Raw genomic sequence first — 19,692 nt, 5'->3', positions numbered from 1 at the left:
ATCGTTGTCGTAAATACTGAAATACTCAAATCTGAGATCACAATACGTTCTTCTGCTGAGGAAAGCTCACCATGTTACCACAACGTATTGCTTTCCTATATTAAACAAGATCTTAAAAAAAAACAAGTCTAACCCTACCAGATTTCCATGTTGCTCTCCCTGCGCGATTATAGTTAGTAGAATATATTACGTTTGATACATTATTATACCATATATAAACAGACAAGAAATACATTAAAGTTTAATCTTGTCAGGAGTAACGTATTGGTTGTCTACGGGTACGCTTTTTCACAAGTAAAGAGGTATATCGAAATTCCAAAAGTTATAGCAGTAGATTCAATTGCGAGTTTTCAAAGCCAAAAATATTTACTTTAAAGTATTACGAAAGTCATGAATTGTGCAATTTATATGAAATTATCAATGTTCTACTACGTATACACTAAAATTGCATTTAAATGTAAATCTTTTTCTAAAAACATGTTAGAAAATATTTTGAAAAAGATTCATGGATGATCTGAATTATCTGTCATTTAATATATAGATATATTATTATATCATTTTCAGAGTTATTGTTACCATTCTCAAAACTACCCTTGATATGACAGACATAACAGAAGGTGAATACTTTGAAAAAGTTTTCACCAAAGTGATGGACAAAAGCAAATTTTGGTTTCAAATATTAAGTCTTTTTGGAAGAAAAAGCGAAGAAATTAAAAAACATCCAAAAGTGAGGTTAGCAGAGGATTCATTACTAAAAACAATTGCAGTAATAAAAGCTAACACAATTTCATGTCAGTATTTAATTTATCTCAAAACAAAAGAAATTGAAGTAAAAAGGGTGTTATCAACAGTTGTAGATGTAAAGAGTATAGAAATGGCATGGGATAATTGTAAACAAAAACTTACGAATTACCAAAAGAACTTGAAATTAGTCGGGGACATTTTCAAACAAATGCAAGGACATAACATCTGGGAACTCCGACCTTTAATTAAGGAAGTGTTGGAGTATGTTTCAAAGAAAACACACGAACTTGCCCATGGATCGCTCACTGTGGATGAGTTTTATATGTCAACTTCTGATTTCTCTATAATTGAGGAAGTAGCAATATGCTGTAAAAATATTCAGCAAGCAATTCAGTCAAAAATATTTTGGAATATCGTCAGCAATTTCTTTCTGAATGCCAGTGAGAAACAAGTCCCAGTTGCTGCAGAAAAACAAGTACCAGTTGAAGACGAGAAACAAGTCCCAATTGCAGACGCTGGCGCTTACGATGAGATATCTCTTCCAGTACTATTTGGTCATGTAAAAGCTGATTTTAATTTTGAACAAATTGACAAACTAAAAAACGTAATGCAAGTAGTTTCAATGTTAGGGGAAGAATGTTTAGAACGATACCAAGAAATATGGCTCGACTGCAGAGATGGCAGAGATCAGAAAATTATTGAACTCCATAAAATAATTGATGGAATTGAAAACATGGAGACTGAAATCGATATAGGAGAGAAAATAACCAATGTACACCTCCAGCAAACATCTAGGTGTAGCCTTGTTTGTTTTTCAAATATCCGACAGTACACAGAAACGGTACAAACAATCAAAGCTGCTACCTTAGCTTTTAATTTTTGTAACCAAGAAGGTTCAAAGTACTTTGACACAATAAAGAAATTCGAAAACATTTTAAATGGTGATTTAGAGGATGTTACTCTAAATGAGATATCACCATTACTTGATGAGATACAGTCTATTCATGCAGTTATAAAAGTTGAAACTAGGGATATTCTTCAAACCCTTGAAAACTCAACATCATTACTTGACTTCCTGAGAGAATTAATTGACGAAGACATTCGTAATCTGATCGATGCTGTTGAGGAACATTCGGAACAGTATGTTCGAGAATCAACTGTTTCTGATTTAATTGAGGTAAAACGATTTTTTCAACCAATTCTCAAAGGAGATTTTCAGATTGACATCTCAGGGTTGTTTGAAAAACTGCAAAGCCAAACAACAGATACAGGTATTCAAAATGTTGCTGAAAAGATTGTTGTTTGTAGAGACAATCTCCATTCTTTAATTGCATTGTACAGAAATGTTGCAAACAGAGGTGAACGTACAGTTGAAGTTATCGATAACATTGTCAAGAACGGAATTATTTTCTTCTCATTGCATCAGAAGAACTGCATAGTTTCTGTGAAATATAAACAGAATGAAAAAAAACATAAGCACAGCAACGCGGATTTGAGCGACCTGCGTAGTCGAGCACTCCTGTTGATGAACGCAGAAGAAAAAGATAGAACCAAGAAAAGTACAAGAAAAGAACAACTTCAAATATTTGTTAACCTTGTTGATCAATCATTTGAAATAGCCCATCTTTGTATGCGACTTAAGGAATCAGGTCATTTTGAATTTTCTAGCTACGACAAAACCTGCAAAAAGGATGATATGTTATCATTAATAAATAGGCTTCAGAATCAGTTTGACAGTTGGATGTCTGAAATAAATGACTGTCGAAATAGATATTACTATATGAATTTCCTATACTCAAACCAGTTGTACGAATTATATCGCTATCTACATGGTGATGCAAAAAACGAAGATATCGTTGCAGCAATTTTGAAATTTATAAACCCAGTAACTAAAAGTTTGGAAGATATGGCAGAAATTTATCGTACTTTACCTTCTCTAGATAGTCAGAAAGATATACTTGAAAATATCGGGAAAACATTAGACTTTTTATTTTCTGATTTAACTTCGCCAAGCAAAATTTCAGTTACCACGTCTGGGTATATCAAAATGGTTGATAAAGTGCAGCCTGGAAAACCATATATGACGTCACTGGAGGAGGATAGTCCTCTGGTTATCAGAACGCTTTTAGCACTTTATATAAATACCACAAATACGTTTCCCGAGGCACATCAAATATTATTCTGTCGTAAGGATACCACATTTGATGAGATAAAGTTGTTATTACAACGTTGTATTCTGAAAGAGGATGAAGGACCAAAGGCTTTATTTGCTATAGCAAATATAGAAAAACTCCAAGGAGATATTCAATTTTTGCTCCATGACGAAATTAGAAAATTACCACCTGGAAAATATTTGCTATGCTTTTTGTGTAGAGGACATTCAAACCATCCATTTTTAGATCAGTTTTCAGACTTGCTTCAGAAACCACCTCCAATGTCAGAGTTGAAACTTAAGGAATACTTTAAACAATATTGGTCACACATATCTGTCGTTACCTCTGAAGTTCCAGGATTAGGAAAAAGTGAATATATTCAAAGTTCAGCTATCAAAGAAAAAACCAGATCTACTTGCATACATATCAGCGGCCCAATGAATAGGTTACTTATCATTGAGGAATTAATGAAACTATGTATAAAACCATACAATGTCTTGCATGTTGATATAGGAACCATCCATGACCCATATGAACTGGATCTGTTTTTATTTGAGCTTATTGTACTGAGACATGTTTCAGTAGGATCTACCGCTTACGCACTAGAATGTGAAAAAATGTTCATTGAAATCGCCAACACAGTCAAAGACACGTTAAGAAATTCTCTACCAGTTGTAACTTGTTTTCAGCGGAAACACATCGAATGGGATAATTATAATGACCTGAAAATAAGTTCAGAGATAAACAGTCCTGTTCAAGTTGTCTGTCATTATTTGAAAGCAATGGACACTGCAACTTTAGATGTAAAAGATCTATACTTCACAGGTCAAAACAAGTTAGCACCGCTTCCGTATACTGAATGCAGGAGTCTTTTGCGGTTACATTTCTCAGCATCAGGAGACATGTCGTACACATTAGTTAATATTTTTATCCGTGTACTGGCAGATCAACTTAAAAAACTTTCGGCAAGTGTGTTTTTCAGAACTTCAACTTTAAATGCCATGCTTGGAGATGAACAATCCTCTGTGAAATCGGATCTTTTCACGGCATTGATGAATACTTCTCGAGAATTTTCTGCAAGATCTGTACACACATGCCGATCCACCCAAGCAGCAACTATTGTTGATGTCGGTTCAAAAGATATCTCGGAAGTTTTGGCTGAACGTGTAGCTGGAATGATTAGATGGGAAGACAGTAATCATTTAGTCATTTTGTTTCACCAAAATGTCCAAACGGTGTCAGCTTTATATAGAAATTTGAAAGACGTACCAAAGCCAATTGATTATTTATTCAAGAGACAAGGCAGCAATTTGGATGATTTTAATGAAAAGTCTACTTTAGAGTTAGAAGAAATTCTTCTGTTGCTCTCGAGACGATTTACGACGACAATTTCAAAGAATCAACTGTGTGTACTGCGACAAGAATATGCTTTAACACCAGATAATTTACTAAAAATGATTTTAATATCTCTGAGAGTCAACACTAGACTTCCAATTTTAATTATGGGCGAAACAGGTTGTGGTAAAACATCACTTATTCGCTATCTAGCAAATATATGTGGAGTAGCGTTTGAGGTATTTTCAATTCATGCTGGTACAGACGAGCATCAAATTAAAGAAAGAATAAAGGAAGCAAGCCAAAATGCTAGAAAACTCACTAAGAATCAATATTGGTTGTTCTTAGATGAAATAAATACATGTGACCACCTAGGACTTATTACAAGTGCAATTTGTCATCGTTTTTGCCAGGGCATACAAATGCCACCAAATTTAATTCTTCTGGCAGCATGCAACCCATACAGACTGAGAAAGACGGATGCGATCATGACAGCAGGTTTGCAAGGACTTAAGATTAAAACAGACGAACTTTCTCGTCTTGTTTACAGAGTACATCCTTTACCAGAAACTCTCATAGATTATGTCTGGGACTATGGAAGTCTTAGTGAGTTAGATGAAAAGTCATACATATTTAAAATGATAAGCTCTTTATTTCACAAGGACTGGTTTACAGAATTATTTGCATGCCTCCTGGATATGTCACAAAAGTTTGTGAGATCAGCAGAAATTAATGAATATTGTGTAAGTTTGCGAGATGTTGACCGTTGCCGGCGCCTTGTAAAATGGTTTGATGAATTTCTGGAAAAGAAAGATTCATGTCAATATTCACGCAACAATGAAGGCATACGAATAAGAAACATAAAGGCAATCATTTTGGGCTTAGCAGTTTGTTATCACAGTCGTTTTCCGATAGGTTCAGTTCGATGCACGTATAGAAAGGGCATAAGCGATATCTTGTCGTCACGTGGATTTAAATTTTCTGAAGCAGATATTTTAAATATCGTTTTAAAGGAACAAGAAGATATTTTGCATAGAATGACAGACCTTCCAGAAGGAACTGCTTTAAACACTGCTTTACAAGAAAATGTTTTCATGTTATTAGTTTGTATACTGAGCAAAATACCAATTTTTCTTGTTGGAAAGCCCGGATGCAGCAAATCATTGTCTATGCAGCTAATCCGGAGCAATTTACGCGGCAAAGACTCAACAGATGTGTTGTTTAAAGGTATGCCACAGTTATTTTGCGTTTCATTTCAAGGCTCAGAATCATCAACATCTGATGGAATTATCAAAGTGTTTGAGAAAGCTGAAAAATACCAGCTGCATAATGACGAAAAAGATGTCTTATCTGTCGTTATCCTAGATGAAATAGGGCTTGCAGAAATATCTCGATTTAATCCATTAAAAGTTCTGCATGGATTGATAGAACCTGCAAATGGTAAAGATTTAAACATCGCAGTGGTTGGAATATCAAACTGGGCATTGGACGCCGCTAAAATGAACAGAGCAATTCATCTTTCACGACCGGACATGGATCTTCAAGAGTTAAAGTATACCGGAAAATCTATCAGTTCAAGCATTATGAAAAAAAAGAAACAGATGAAAGTCGGTAATATCAATTTACAAAGTAATGATAAAAAGCATTCACTATGGGAGGAAAAACTAAACAAACTATTGGAAGGACTTGCTGAAGGATATTATGAATATTGTTCCAAAGAGAAACGATACCAACATTTTCACGGTCTTAGAGACTTTTATTCCCTTATAAAATATGTGGGGCGCAAAATAGATGACATCGGTCGCTGCGATGATGACGATTTGTCCGAAATAATTTTAACAGGAATATTGAGAAACTTTGGGGGTCTTCCAACTGAGCAGCAATATATAATTAATACATTTCAAAAATACATTCCTGAAATTAAACCACAACATATACCAGTCATGAAATTAATAACTGAAAATATGAACGACAAGGCATGTCGACACCTTATGTTGATAACGAATGGAGATACTGTTATAAGCGTTTTGGAAAGGGAATTAACCAGTATGAACTTGCCATTCGAAATCATTTTTGGAAGTAGCTTTGAAGAAGATTTGAGCGATGATTATAATTACAGGATTTTGAGCAGAATCATTCTATGTATGGAACAAGGGATGGTGCTCATTTTAAAAGATCTTGAATCAATATATGGTAGTCTTTATGACATGCTAAATCAAAATTACACCATAGTGGGCAAAAAGAAGAATTGTCGAGTAGCATTAGGACATTACAGTAACCCTATGTGTCATGTTCACGACAGCTTTAAATGTATAGTTCTAGTTGAGGAGACCAAATTAGATTATTCTGACCCACCTTTCCTTAACCGATTTGAGAAACAACAATTCAAGTTTTCGGACTTACTCGAAAATGATACTTTTCAGAAGGTTGTAGATGAACTTTCGAATAATGTGTCAGATCTGTGTCAAATACCATATCATGAGTTCTCTCCCAGTGATATCATTCCTTTGTTTAGCAGAGATTTTTTGGTATCACTAGTTGTTCATTGCAAACAAATAACATCGTCGGATATCGCTACGGATGAAAATTTGAGAACAAATGCGTTTAAATCCTTATTATGGCTTATTCCTCCCGAAGTTATTATTCGAGGAAAGGATAGTGTTTTTGCGGAAAAACATCCATTTCTGTTTTCAGATTCGACTAACCAATTCTTGTCACTTCCTTTACATGATGGAATCAAACACTATTTCGAGAACACGAATTTTCCTAGTCAAAACAGCAGCTTGTTTTGCATTTTCACTTACTCGAGTATTCATTCCAACATTCCGAACAAGTTTGAATCAAAAAGGATACAAAGAGACAAATTAGCAGTTTTCAAATCTGAAAAGCAATTTTCATCGAGAGTTGAAGACTTTTTTCATTCAAGTGACGATCTATTGATACTTCAATGTCTGTATTCAAGTGATTGGCAACATATACTTTTGGCTAAAGTAATCATCGAGAAATATCTACGAGAGTTAAAACGACAAAAGGATGCACCTGAAACTATAGAGAAGAAAGTATGCATGGTTGTCCATTTAGAAAGATTTGTGAGCTGTGATGTACCTTTAAATTTCTTATCTGGCTGGAACCTGCTCTTTTTAGACACTATTGCAAAGCCAGAGTCTAATTTGCCGCATTTCTACAACAATACAAAACTCCAAATCGTCAAAACAAAAGATCTGAAGAATTTCATTAATGAATCATTATTTTGGGCATTATCAAGAATACAATTTACATCAAAACAAAATTCGCTATTAAATCTGGAAGAAGTTCTAAGTTCGATGCATTCGTGTGGTTTTGCAATAGAAGTTATAAAAGAACTGATCATTACATACATTCAGTCAACTTATCTGAAGACCGGCAATTGGTGCATTTGTGTAGCAAACGATTCACAAGCATTGCTTCATTCTGCCACATATATAAATGCACTAGAAAAAAACATTCAAGACATCATTAAATCGCCACTCGCGATGTACTTATATCAACTGATGCAATTAAATCTGCTAAGTCCAGTTTTTGTTGATGATCAATTCACAACTGAACGACAGCAAGTTTGGAGAAACTTTGTCCACTTTGATGAAAATCTTAACGTTGAGCATATACCAGAACCAACCGGGCCAGAGTGTTATTCATGTGATACTAACTTTTTAATCATGAAAATGCCAGGAAGTCGAATGATTATGAATCTCATTGAATTCAGGAGAGCTGAGTTTATGGATATAGTAAGACAGCTTCGTGTAAAAACAGAAATAAACACAGATGAAGAAATGCCTATTGATTTGTTTGAAAATGCATATTCCGGTTGTGCTGACATTATCTGTCTAGATGCAATTAAAATCATTGCAGCTGTTAATTATGAAGGATGCAAAAATGATTTTATTCATGACTTTTGTAACATTCAGTCATTTCATTTAATGGAATCAATGGCTGAAGACCGAAGAATTTCCGTTTTTAAATGGGCGTTGACAAACTATCTTGAAATTGAAGATATGCCCGATGTCGATTTTAAAACGTTAGCTGGATCGTTGCACGCTTCCCTTTGGGTATATGGATCAGCAATAACAGCAATCTGTCAAATGGCTGAATTAGCAAACAATGCAAACGATATAACTTGGAATTTTATCGACGATGGGAAAGAGTTTTTTAATGTTTTCATGAGGCAAGAACCAAATGTTAAATCCGAAAGTATTGAAAGTGTCGATGAATGCGAAATGGAAACAAAACACGTTGATATTTTAGATGAAAATCAACTTTGTTTAGGAGCAGAAGAAACAATCCATAACCTAAACAATATAAGTCATGAAGAAATTAGGGATACTGTGACTGAACATACGTTATCAGAGGAGAAAAATACAGATCTTACGGATTCAACAAGCAATCCGTTACACATTCCTTACACAGATGCTAGTGTTATGTTCGATGAGAAAACAACGGACATTTCTCAACTAGAGCAACAAAACAATTCATCAAAATTTGATAAAAGGAAGTTTGTTAAATATGTCTGTGCATCATTAATTCCTCAGCAAAATCTGTTGGATAGAATGTCACTTCATGCTTGGTTATTCTTGGTAAAACAAATGCTACCACTAGCGTTCATTGTTTCTTGTGAAACAGAAGAACTCGTTGCTGTTAAACTATGTCAAGAAATTTCTGAAACACTTTTGTCGATAGATGTGACTCCCACTGATTATATCCTTAAAATCGGAAATATAATATCAAATTGCGATGGAAAAATTGACACCGAAGAATTGTGTTGTTTCCTCTTTGATGTTTTATCCGACATCAAATGCAAAAACAAGGCTAACCCATTTGTCTTGCAAAAGTTATTCTGTTCGTACATAGTCAGATGTCTGGTTTCGAACTCTGAAAACGACGGACCATTAAATTTTGTCCTCGCAAAAGTCTCTAAAGGGGATATTTTTGATAAACAGCTCAGTCATTTTGGACAAATCTTGAAATTTGCAGTGATGATAGACGTTGAGGAGGATGAGAAAAATCCCTATATGGATCTTCTTTCTGACAGCTTTGAAGAAGAAGAGGATGTTTCTTTTGCAACGTGTTTTGATGAATATCTCACTGCTTTAGACTTTTCAGATGAAAAGAACATGGCCTTTCCTATATTGCTTTCGGACGTGTTGGAGGAATATGCAGTAAATCTTGATGCTGAAATGATACGTAGCGTGAATTCAAGTTCTTGTGAACTTCTTGGTTATTTATCATATGCTTTTCAAAAAGCCAGCGAAGGCATCCTTTCTATTCAAAGCGTCATGGCCGTTGCATTTTTAAGAAAATTTTTGAAAACATATGCAGACATATTAAAGTCAAACAACTATGATACTTCAACAGTAGAATTATTGTCTGCTCATGTAAATTCTCTCCTGTGTATAACAGAAGGAAATACGTTCACCTACTTGCTGACCAGTGAGCTACTTCATTTCATTTTGAAAACATTTGAAAAAATATCAGGTCAGGAAAACATAGAGTATATTTGTTGCAGAATAGGGCAATCAATACCAGCTTTACATGCCGTTTCGTGGAATACAGATCGAGTAGGGATGTATCAAGTTTTCAATCCGTTTTGCCAGTACGTCGATCAAGATCAGTATTACAACTGCCTTACACAAGTGGCAACAATTAAACAAAATACTAATAAACTTCTTGACATTATATCTAAACCATCTGATAACACATTTATTTTGTTGTGTGTTATTGCACAAAAGTTTTACATGCATAAATGTTTAAAAGAGAGCACAGACAGTGAACATGAACTAGCTTCTCGTCTTGGATTAATTTTTGAGAAATCTAACTTTTCATCTGATATGAAGTTGATCTTTTCTCATCTTTTAGGGGGAACACAATTTAAACTTAACATATTTGAATTATCAGTCGCAGTTATGCCTCCTATTCCCCACATGGTTTCAATAATGTTACATATGACTGGAGCAATTGTGTCTGGTGGATGCAAAGAAAACATATGGTATAAACTACTCAAAGCCCCTAAAGAATTCACAAAACTGTTCATACCGTTGTTGGATATTTGTTCATTACATAAAATGGAAGATTGGTCCAAAATTTTGACGAAAATACAGCCAGTAAGCATTAATGTTCTACAGATCCTTATGTATAGTTCAATAATAAGTTGTCTTGGCTTTGGATTGGCAGAAGAAGAAAATTTTAAGGATTTCTTTAAAATGTCAGGGGAAGTTGTTTTAAAAGCGGTTGGCGTAACACAGTTTCAAAAAATGTCTGAAATAAAAGTTTCTGAAATTGTTGTCGAACAATTAGTACATTATTGGCAAAATCTGAAGAATATTTTGCAATTAAGCTTTGGTGATATCTGCTTATTACTTCACAGAATTTTATTTTTGTCAAAAGATTTGTTAATGGGAAAGAACAAAATATGTTTATCTGAAAATTGCATCGAAGATCTTCTGACAAGTCATACACTTATAATTGAAAAGGTTCTTCGAAATCGAATAATGCATCTTCAAAACATGAGACGTGCTGACTTTTCTTTTGAAACAGATAAAAGCAAATCGATTGAAGACTGTGTTCTTGAAATTGTTCCATGTCATTATGATGTTGACTTTTCAAATGCCGTTTTGCTTTTTCGATCACCTGCATCACCTACCTTAGATCTGCTTATAACAGATATTGAATTAAGAGAAAATAAGTCAATGTGTGGCTTGCTTGGTCTTGTACTGAAAAATATAAACAAACTAGCATTGCCACAAAATATTATGCCTCTAATACGATGGCATTTATGTGTGATAACATACGGTAGCTACAGATATAGGAAACTAGAATTTAAGGATATGACTTGCGACAAATTCATTAGCGGAGAAACAGATGATACACGTCGTGACATTTTACGAAAAGCATTTGATGATTTCATGGAAACTTGGAACAACATAAAATCGGTTGAAAATATAAATATGTTTGGTTCAAATCATACTATAGAGAACATAGAATTAATGTGTCCTACAGTCAAGATGGGAGCCTGTGCTATTCTTGATGATCAATCTGTTTTAAAGAAAATACTTATTTCCTTATGTGAAATTCAAAATACCATTTTACATGAAGCCACCTCTTCTTTGCCAAACAGTAAGAACTCAGAAACACTAAATCAACCTGAAATCAAAGATAAAGCAATATCGTTGTTAGATCTGAAAAGGAAAGATCTCATTACGTTTGAATGGCAGGATAAATGGTTGCAGTATTGTCAGTGTGATACTAGTTATGGTCTAGCACAATCAATTAGTTTTGATTTGGAAAGAATTGAAAAAGAGATTAAGGCCGAAGTACTCGTAGGAAAATCTGTAATTCACATTCCAACTATACCAACAGTTATGTTTACAGATGATTTATATCACAATAGCGTCCAATTGCTGAAAGCAATAGAGTGCGATATTGAACAAGATCGTCTATCAAATGAAGTAAAAAAGAATATTGAAAAAAAGAAAGAAACCGATACAGCACTCATTAGTAACCTTTTGACACATATTGGCATGGTGCTTTCTTTATTGAGAAAAATTGGAGCTAAATCAGATGTGACTGCCGATTTACCTATCGTCGATTATCTAGAGCAATATAAAACTGTAACTGGGATGGTGTCTGGCGTTTTTAGGAACATATTTCCAGAGGATGTTAGATTGTGTCATATTGTGGACATGTATAGGTGGTTGGAGGAAATTAACGGAGACATTGTTGTCGATTCGTTAGAATTGCAATATCGAAAACAGGTACGTAAAGATGATAGGGATAGATTATCGACAGCTCAGGAAGACAACATTAAATACCTGGAAAAATTAGATCACACATTGAAAGTATTCGTCCATAGATGTCTGTCATTAAAGGGCCAGGACATACGATTAGACCAGCCTTTAATTGATTACATCTTAGATGAGGATCTTTGGTGGGAGGGTGATTTGGTCAAAGGTCAAGTAATGGTTGGTGAAAGTTCTAAGCCTTTAGAAGACATTGTGTCTAGCCAGATTCTGGTGGAGAACATATATGATAGTGTACAGCTAGTGAGGAAAGCCATAGAGGTGATTAATCATTATTTGATAACTTAACTATACAGGCTGGCAATGATAAATGGAAAATAAAGATGGTGTTGAATTTACATATGAATACTGCTAAGAAAGTGTCGAATTATCTGTAGTTCAATTATAAGTGATAAGGCTGCCAACAGTCTCTTTTCAATTTGTTTTATGTTTGAATTGCACATGTTCTTTATAAACTAACAAAACTTACCATGAAGCACAAGCCATTAACTAAAAGTCCTTCATTTATCGGCAGATGGCAGTTATTCGATAAATCGAAGGTATAAATATATATCTCAAATATCAGCTCGAATTTGATTAACTTAACAGCATGATTAAGAAACCTTGAACGAAACTTGTTTTGTGTACTATTATTTGTCTGTTGGTCTTTTTCTTTTTTAGCCATGGCGTTGTCATTTTATTTTTTCGACTTATGAGTTTGAATGTCCCTCTGGTATCTTTCGCCTCTCTTTCACATCATGTGATCTCTCAGCTATTCATTAAACAACTAAATGGTAGAAATCAGCCAATTATATACATGGATAACATTAATTTATCGAAATGGCTGTCATATCAGTTGATCGGCTTAGATTTTGACATATTGATAAAATAATCTTTGATCCAAGAAACATAGCTTTATCATTTTTATTCTGTTCATCTGGGCTTTTTAACGATTAGGCACACGATATATGTTCTCTGTCTTTCGTTTGGTATTTCGAATGTTGAGGTAGTACAGTGAAACACAATATTTCTTACAGAAAAAAACAGCTCCCTTATCAATATATAATTTTACCTGCATTTGTTTTTATTATTTTTTATGATTTTAAATAGCAGTTTTACAATATACTCTTTCAGGCTTCAAAGTTGAAAGATATAAGAATAGCAGATATAGCATCGTCATACAAAACTAACCGACCAAAAGAGCAACAAAAACGAAGAGGTCGAAAAACCAAAGGAACTTTCAGGTCATAAGAAAACCATTGCTCTAAATAATTATACGTGTACTTTGTACTTTTGCGAGGATCAACTTCAAAATTATACAGGTAAAAATTCATATGCATTACACATATTTGCATTTGACTGAATAAAAACAAAACGATTTGTCAAATATGTGAAATTTTAGTCTGTGTTAGAAATATTTTTGTAGACTACATGTACTCAATTTTTTATTCCTTTGTCATATAGATAACAAATTGGGTAGCATTTTAAAAATATTTGTTTACCCATATGTACATATTTTGTTCTGATCATTTCGATGACCATGTTATTATTAACGTGTTTATTTTATCTTACATTATAGAATGCTTTTTTTTTAATTCACCATATTATATGAGAATCAACTTGTGTTTTTTAATATCATGATTTCTACATAAAAACAAGTAATTTCTATTTGATAGACTATATTTCTGACCAAAAAAAACTTTGATTGTGTCATTACAGTTGCCTGATTGTCATTTTAAATAACCATCAATGTAAAAAAGATTTGATAATAGCATAGTTACTGTTATAAATATTTGTTTACTTATATATGAATTTTACAAGTGTAACTTGCTTACGGTCCAGTGTTGATTACTGCATGCCTATTCAGGAAAGGAAACTATTCACAATAATAATACAATATGTAGGTTCTGCTAGTTGTGACAAATATGTAAGGCGATTAATTTGGAATGCCGCTGGAAAGTTAATGGTATTGAAATGTATAATAACGGTATAATATAAATCTATTCGTTGAAGCATTTCATTTTTTTTTTCATTTACAATTATTTCTAAGAATTGGATTTGTTCGTATCCCAAAAATTATTGAAAATGAAAGTTTGATAGTAATAGTTCATAATAAAGTGTATAAACTCATGATCGGTCAATACTTTAAGTTAATTTACTCAAACAGCATTTAAGTATTTCGAAATAATCCCAAATTCAACACTGAAATTGTATGCAATTCTTTTACTGGTTGCAAGTTTTCATTTTCATAATTAACGCATTGAAATGAATATAGATATTAAACAACCCTAAAATTTGTATAAAAGATAAAGTTTCATAGATAGCAACAGTGTGAGTCTAGTTAGTGAATTTTAACATGGATTCATTCTTCCTTCTTCCAATGTATAATAACTATAATTGTGTGTATTGTCATCATTATCATTAGTTGATATCACTGTTAGTAGTCATAGTTCTAGAATGATTAGCAAGAACCAAGAACCAAGGCAAAACAAAACAGCTGTTTTCCAGAAGATTGTCGTTTTATTTAGTATTAGTCAATATTTATGTGTTTCAAGAAAGATGGACGTTGTGTACATAATGTTATACGTGAATCAAATGCAAGCAGACGAACACACTTATAGGATGTAAATAGATAATCAAATATAAGCAGACGGTCAACAGATCTGTCCTGTAAAAGTCACTTTAGAAAACTAATTAAAAATTGTTCTATTGTTGTTTAAATGTCTGCTAGTTTATTATTTATTATTACAATTAGATATCAACATGTCATAAAGGCTGGAGAATATTATTAATATTTTTCTTGGTTATATTTTTTAAAAACAATAATTATTTAGGCTTAATGAATTAGTTAGTATACCACAAAAATAACATCCCTGTTTTCATTACTATATTAGTTTATTATATATAACAAATGTATGAGGAATATTGTACTTTTATTTTCAAATTTACAAAAATACCACCTCCGCTAAAATGAAATATCTAAATATATGATATACTTATATATAATTAATGTTTGTTAATTCGAATTTTGTATGTTTGTAAATATTGTCATTTGTATGTCAGGTATGTCTTGGTAACAATCCAATACTTGGATTTTAAACTATAAATAATCTGATTTGATTTGATTATAATTTTGATATATGTCACTTCATTACAAAATCTTAATAGTCTGATGTACGTCTTTTGGAAGTGAAATGACGCGCTTTGTGCGACGGGTCAATCGAAGTTGTGACTTGGTCACTAAAATTGCAATTGTATCTCTATTATAAATGATCAACTTGCAATGTATTTACATGTATTGTTTTACTGTTAGTCGTGGTATTATTTACTCATAATAACAATACTTTTGTTCCGCAGACACCTACGACTAGATTATAAATAAGGTTGTATTCGTGCTCATTTTCAAGATTTTTCATCTTTTAGAATATTTTCACTAAAACTGTCAGAGTGCAGTATATAAAAATATGCAACCAGTTGTATTATTGTGAAAACGTTTTTTTTTTCAACCGTTCCATGGGTGACAACTTTCTTTTTGAGAAGAGAATACTTGACAATGAGACAGCAAACCATAGACTAACAAGCTGAATAAAAAAAGACAGCTAAAGATGAAATTCATATATTTGGCTTTAATTTGTTAAAATTTAAACATTAAGCAAAAATCAAAATTAAAATGTCTGGAAGTTTTACAAGTGTTGTATGGGGCATAAGAGACATTGATAGAAAAAGAATATACTTGAAAAAAGCTTTTTCGTTGAATTCGCCAATTGCTTGTAAAGTCACTATTTTAATTTTTGTCGATATGTTTAATCCACAATTTTCTACATAAGAAAATGCCTGTACCAAGTCAGGAATATGACAGTTGTTATCCATTCATTTGATGTGTTTGAGCTTTTGATTTTGCCATTTGCTTAGGGACTTTCCGTTTAGAATTTTCCTCGGAGTTCGGTATTTTTGTTATTTCACTTTTTAGTGCTTATTATCTTATGTTCGCAAGATATGGTAATAGCCATATCAGATTTATGTCAAATAATTTTATCATATTTTAGTTTTTAAATGTGACATACAAAATATGTTTTAGTAATGTATGCACATTGGCATAGACTTCTTTAGAGTATGTCGACCTTTTGCAATATCTTTAATTCCCCTTTCAATTGCATATCTGTTTCGAAATTTTGCGTGTGATTACTTTTTGTCTGGCAAGACAAACACTTTTGAATTTGAGGATTTTCATATTTCAAATGTGCCTGTTTTCTTTTTATACAAGAGATTTGTGTAAATTCTGGTCTATCTCATTATAAAAGACAGCAATTCAAGCACAGCTTTTACATACATAGTATTAAATGGGTTATAGCATTTGAAATAGATATAGATAGTCATACTATTTAAATCTATGGTCGCTATTAACAGTTTCGATTTGTTCATTATATAGCATATTTCAAAGCAGAAGGTATGATAAGTCCACTTTGTTGGTAACTTGAATTCGGGAATAAAAAAAAATATTTTAAAGCTTTCAAAAACTTACTTCAGATATAAAAAAGAAGATGTGGTATGACTGCCAATGAGACAACTCTCCACAAGAGACCAAATGACACAGAAATTAACAACTATAGGTAACCGTACGGCCTTCAACAATGAGCAAAGCCCATTCCGCACAGTCAGCTATAAAAGGCCCGAAATGACAATGTAAAACAATTCAAACGAGAAAACTAATGGCCTAATTTATGTACAAAAAATAAACGAATAACAAATATGTAACACATAAACAAACGACAACCACTGAATTACACGCTCCTGACTTGGGACAAGCACATACATACAGAATGTGGCGGGGTTAAACATGTTAGCGGGATCCCAACCCTCCCCCTAACCTGGGACAGTTGTGTAACACTACAACATAAGAACGAACTATAAAAATCAGTTGACAGAGGCTTAACTCATCAGATGGATAAAAATACAAATACTACAAATACAAGTGGACGTGGCCGGGTATTTTTGTACATCCAAACAACAAAAAGACACTAAGTACAGATCTGAGAGTACTCGCAGTACCTGGCAGCTAGTTCAAAGCCACTAACAACTAATAAAAAAAGCATGCATCTAAGACTAAATTATCAATCTTTACACATCCAACATCCAATGGATTTAGTGTAAAGACGTCATAAACAGTCAGAGACAAACATGACCTTGTGCAATGCCAAGATACAGGTATCGACAGATTGTAGATCCATGAATGTGTATATGTATATAACAATAATATTTAGTTTGCTTCAGATGTCAGTATTTTTGTCTTACATATTGGCATTAAGGTTTCAATACTGCCAAAAATACCCAAATAGCCTCGTTTTTAGATCTTATCGTGAACCAATGCTTTCCCCAAAAAGATCATTTGCTACAAAATGTTACAGTAGTTTATAACGTTGTTTACACGTGTAAAAATCTTTTTTGTGCAAGGCCGTAGCCTATATATATGTGTCCAAAATCTATCTGTAAAATTGCCATTTTAGATCAGATATGTCATTTTGGACATGTTTATGACATCATAGTCACAATTGGCTCTAGCAAATCATGTTTGATAGGCTTAAATGATTTAAATTTTTGCATTTTCGGGGTCAGACAATGGCTTTTATCATTTCACCTTCAAAGTTTTAATCAAAACTTTTTACTGGATGTTGTAATTATATATATGCTTTATTTTTATGTACTGTCTCAAAATATATTTTTTTCACTTGAGAATAATTTACGTATCAAGTATTTACTACAATTATGTGCTGCTGGTTTTTAAGCATTATATATCAAATCAGAAATCTTAAATTAACTCGCTTGCTAAACAACCCAAAACAATTATACACCATTAACACGGAATACCGATTTCAGTGTGTACATATTCATCTAACATATTTACGTGTCTCACAATTTAACTTAATAGACATTTTTTACCGCGTTGCATGAAGTTAAAATTGTACTCTTGAAGAATTAATGCAGATTTGGCCAGTTGATTTTTGTAAAATTTTCGATGGAGGTATTCATTTTTAAGGATTTTTCTATATCTCCAGGTGTACCTGGTAGTTTTCCGTAGTTCTGTTGGTTTTGTAGATGTCGGTAAATATCAACATTTTTTACTTTGTAGATTTTTAAATTACGACTAATAACCAGGCCTTTATAATTGTTGACTTATTTTAAAATCTTTTTTAAACTATATTAGAGATCTACTCAAGTAAATGCTTTCCTTTTAATACAAATGGTCTAGATACGCTATGGGAGAGGTTGGTTTGCACGTTAAACTGATCTTAACTGCCCCACATGTTTAGGCCTGTACCAAGTCAAGCTATTTAGACCATGTGATTGTTGTTGGTTGGCTTGATCTGTTGTACTGTCTAATATTTTTTGTAATTTCTGTTATCCTTTTTGTATATTATTCATATCTTTGCTTATAATTACTGTTCAAAACGCATATGTAACTCATGTACAATTGTTTTCCATTAATTATTTTTTATCTCAATTTAATCTATTCTGATTATAACTGTACTGCAAATCGTTGTGTGAATTGAATATTGTTGTGTGTATATTTTCCGGTCAAAGTTAGCTAGCGTTGAAATGGTCTATCTCTAATTCTGCTTAAATGAATTTTTGTTCTTATATCTCAAGAATAAACATAATAAAAAGATAACGGAGGTAAAATATGCATAGGTCTATAGCGTTCTACCTATATTTCAGTATTTATTTTGCAAATTAAGTACTTTGAAATATCTTGGGAAAATTGGACGTCACAACATTATTCGATATCCAAGCAAAATGTTTGGCTCAATCATGAACCACATAAATCTTGTCACACTTTTTTGTAGAAATCTGTTGATTTATAATCATATTCTTTTGTAATAAAAAAAACATTACTTTAAGTGTTTACTTTATTTATGCCAATATAAGAAAACATAAATACCTGTCGATATAAAGTTTTGAATAGATATTTTAATAAAAAAAAAAAGTAAATACGTATATTTCACGACATATATATAAGGGAAAGTATTTACAATTATCATATATATATATTCAAAGATATATTGTAAAATAACAATTTCAGTAACAGTAATACCCCCATCACACTAGGACCACAATCCCGCTACGACCTCAAAAATTATGAATAATTTTGGAAGTCGTAGTGTGGTCGTGGTAAGGTCGTAGTAAGGACGTGCCAAGTCTTCATGATCGTGGAGGTTCACGACCAACTTTGAACATGCTCAAAACATTCGTAGTGCAGTCGTGGCCAAAACTAGTCGTAGTAGAAGCGTAGAAAGGTCGTAGCAAGGACATAGAAAGATCTGAATGGGCATAGAAGCATCGTATTGGAAATGTGGTGCAATCGGGAAAGCCAATGGAAAATATTTCGCTGCGACCTTATTACGATTTCACTGCGACTATCCCGATTTTACTATGTCTTTATTACGCTTCTACTACGATATTGATACGATTATACTATGATGAGGAAGATAATAATAGGCTGCTACTACGTGCTTGTCGTCCTCAGTACGACCTCACTACGATTCTACTACTTCCTAGCCACGATAATTTTACGACCTCATTCTGTTGATACCTCTACATTTAGCACCACGACCTCTAAGTGTTTTTGGTACCTTTAGTGGCATGTTTTCTCAAGG

General features: G+C 33.0%; 1 protein-coding gene across 1 annotated transcript; it reads left to right on the top strand.

Annotated features, from left to right (window-relative positions):
• Positions 1-571: 571 nt before the first annotated feature.
• LOC127725736 (E3 ubiquitin-protein ligase rnf213-alpha-like) lies at positions 572-18,936 on the top strand. Its single transcript, XM_052232950.1, has 2 exons — positions 572-12,322; positions 13,175-18,936. Exons 1-2 carry the CDS (start codon positions 599-601, stop codon positions 13,289-13,291), a joined length of 11,841 nt encoding a protein of 3,946 aa, XP_052088910.1. The 5' UTR covers positions 572-598; the 3' UTR covers positions 13,292-18,936.
• The last annotated feature ends 756 nt before the right edge of the window (positions 18,937-19,692 follow it).

The sequence above is a fragment of the Mytilus californianus genome, unplaced genomic scaffold (assembly GCF_021869535.1).
Source record: "Mytilus californianus isolate M0D057914Y unplaced genomic scaffold, xbMytCali1.0.p SCAF_15, whole genome shotgun sequence".
In the NCBI taxonomy this organism is placed as follows: Eukaryota; Metazoa; Mollusca; class Bivalvia; order Mytilida; family Mytilidae; genus Mytilus; species Mytilus californianus.
The sequence above is the reverse complement of the archived record's forward strand: the minus strand, read 5'-3'. Positions and strand labels throughout refer to the sequence as shown.

Bases quoted from the DNA above. Each gene is read 5' to 3' on its own strand.
- LOC127725736 (XM_052232950.1), top strand. From the start codon at position 599: ATGACAGACATAACAGAAGGTGAATACTTTGAAAAAGTTTTCACCAAA. The intron at 12,323-13,174 runs GTGATTAATCAT...ATACTCTTTCAG, and splicing joins TAGTGAGGAAAGCCATAGAG to GCTTCAAAGTTGAAAGATAT.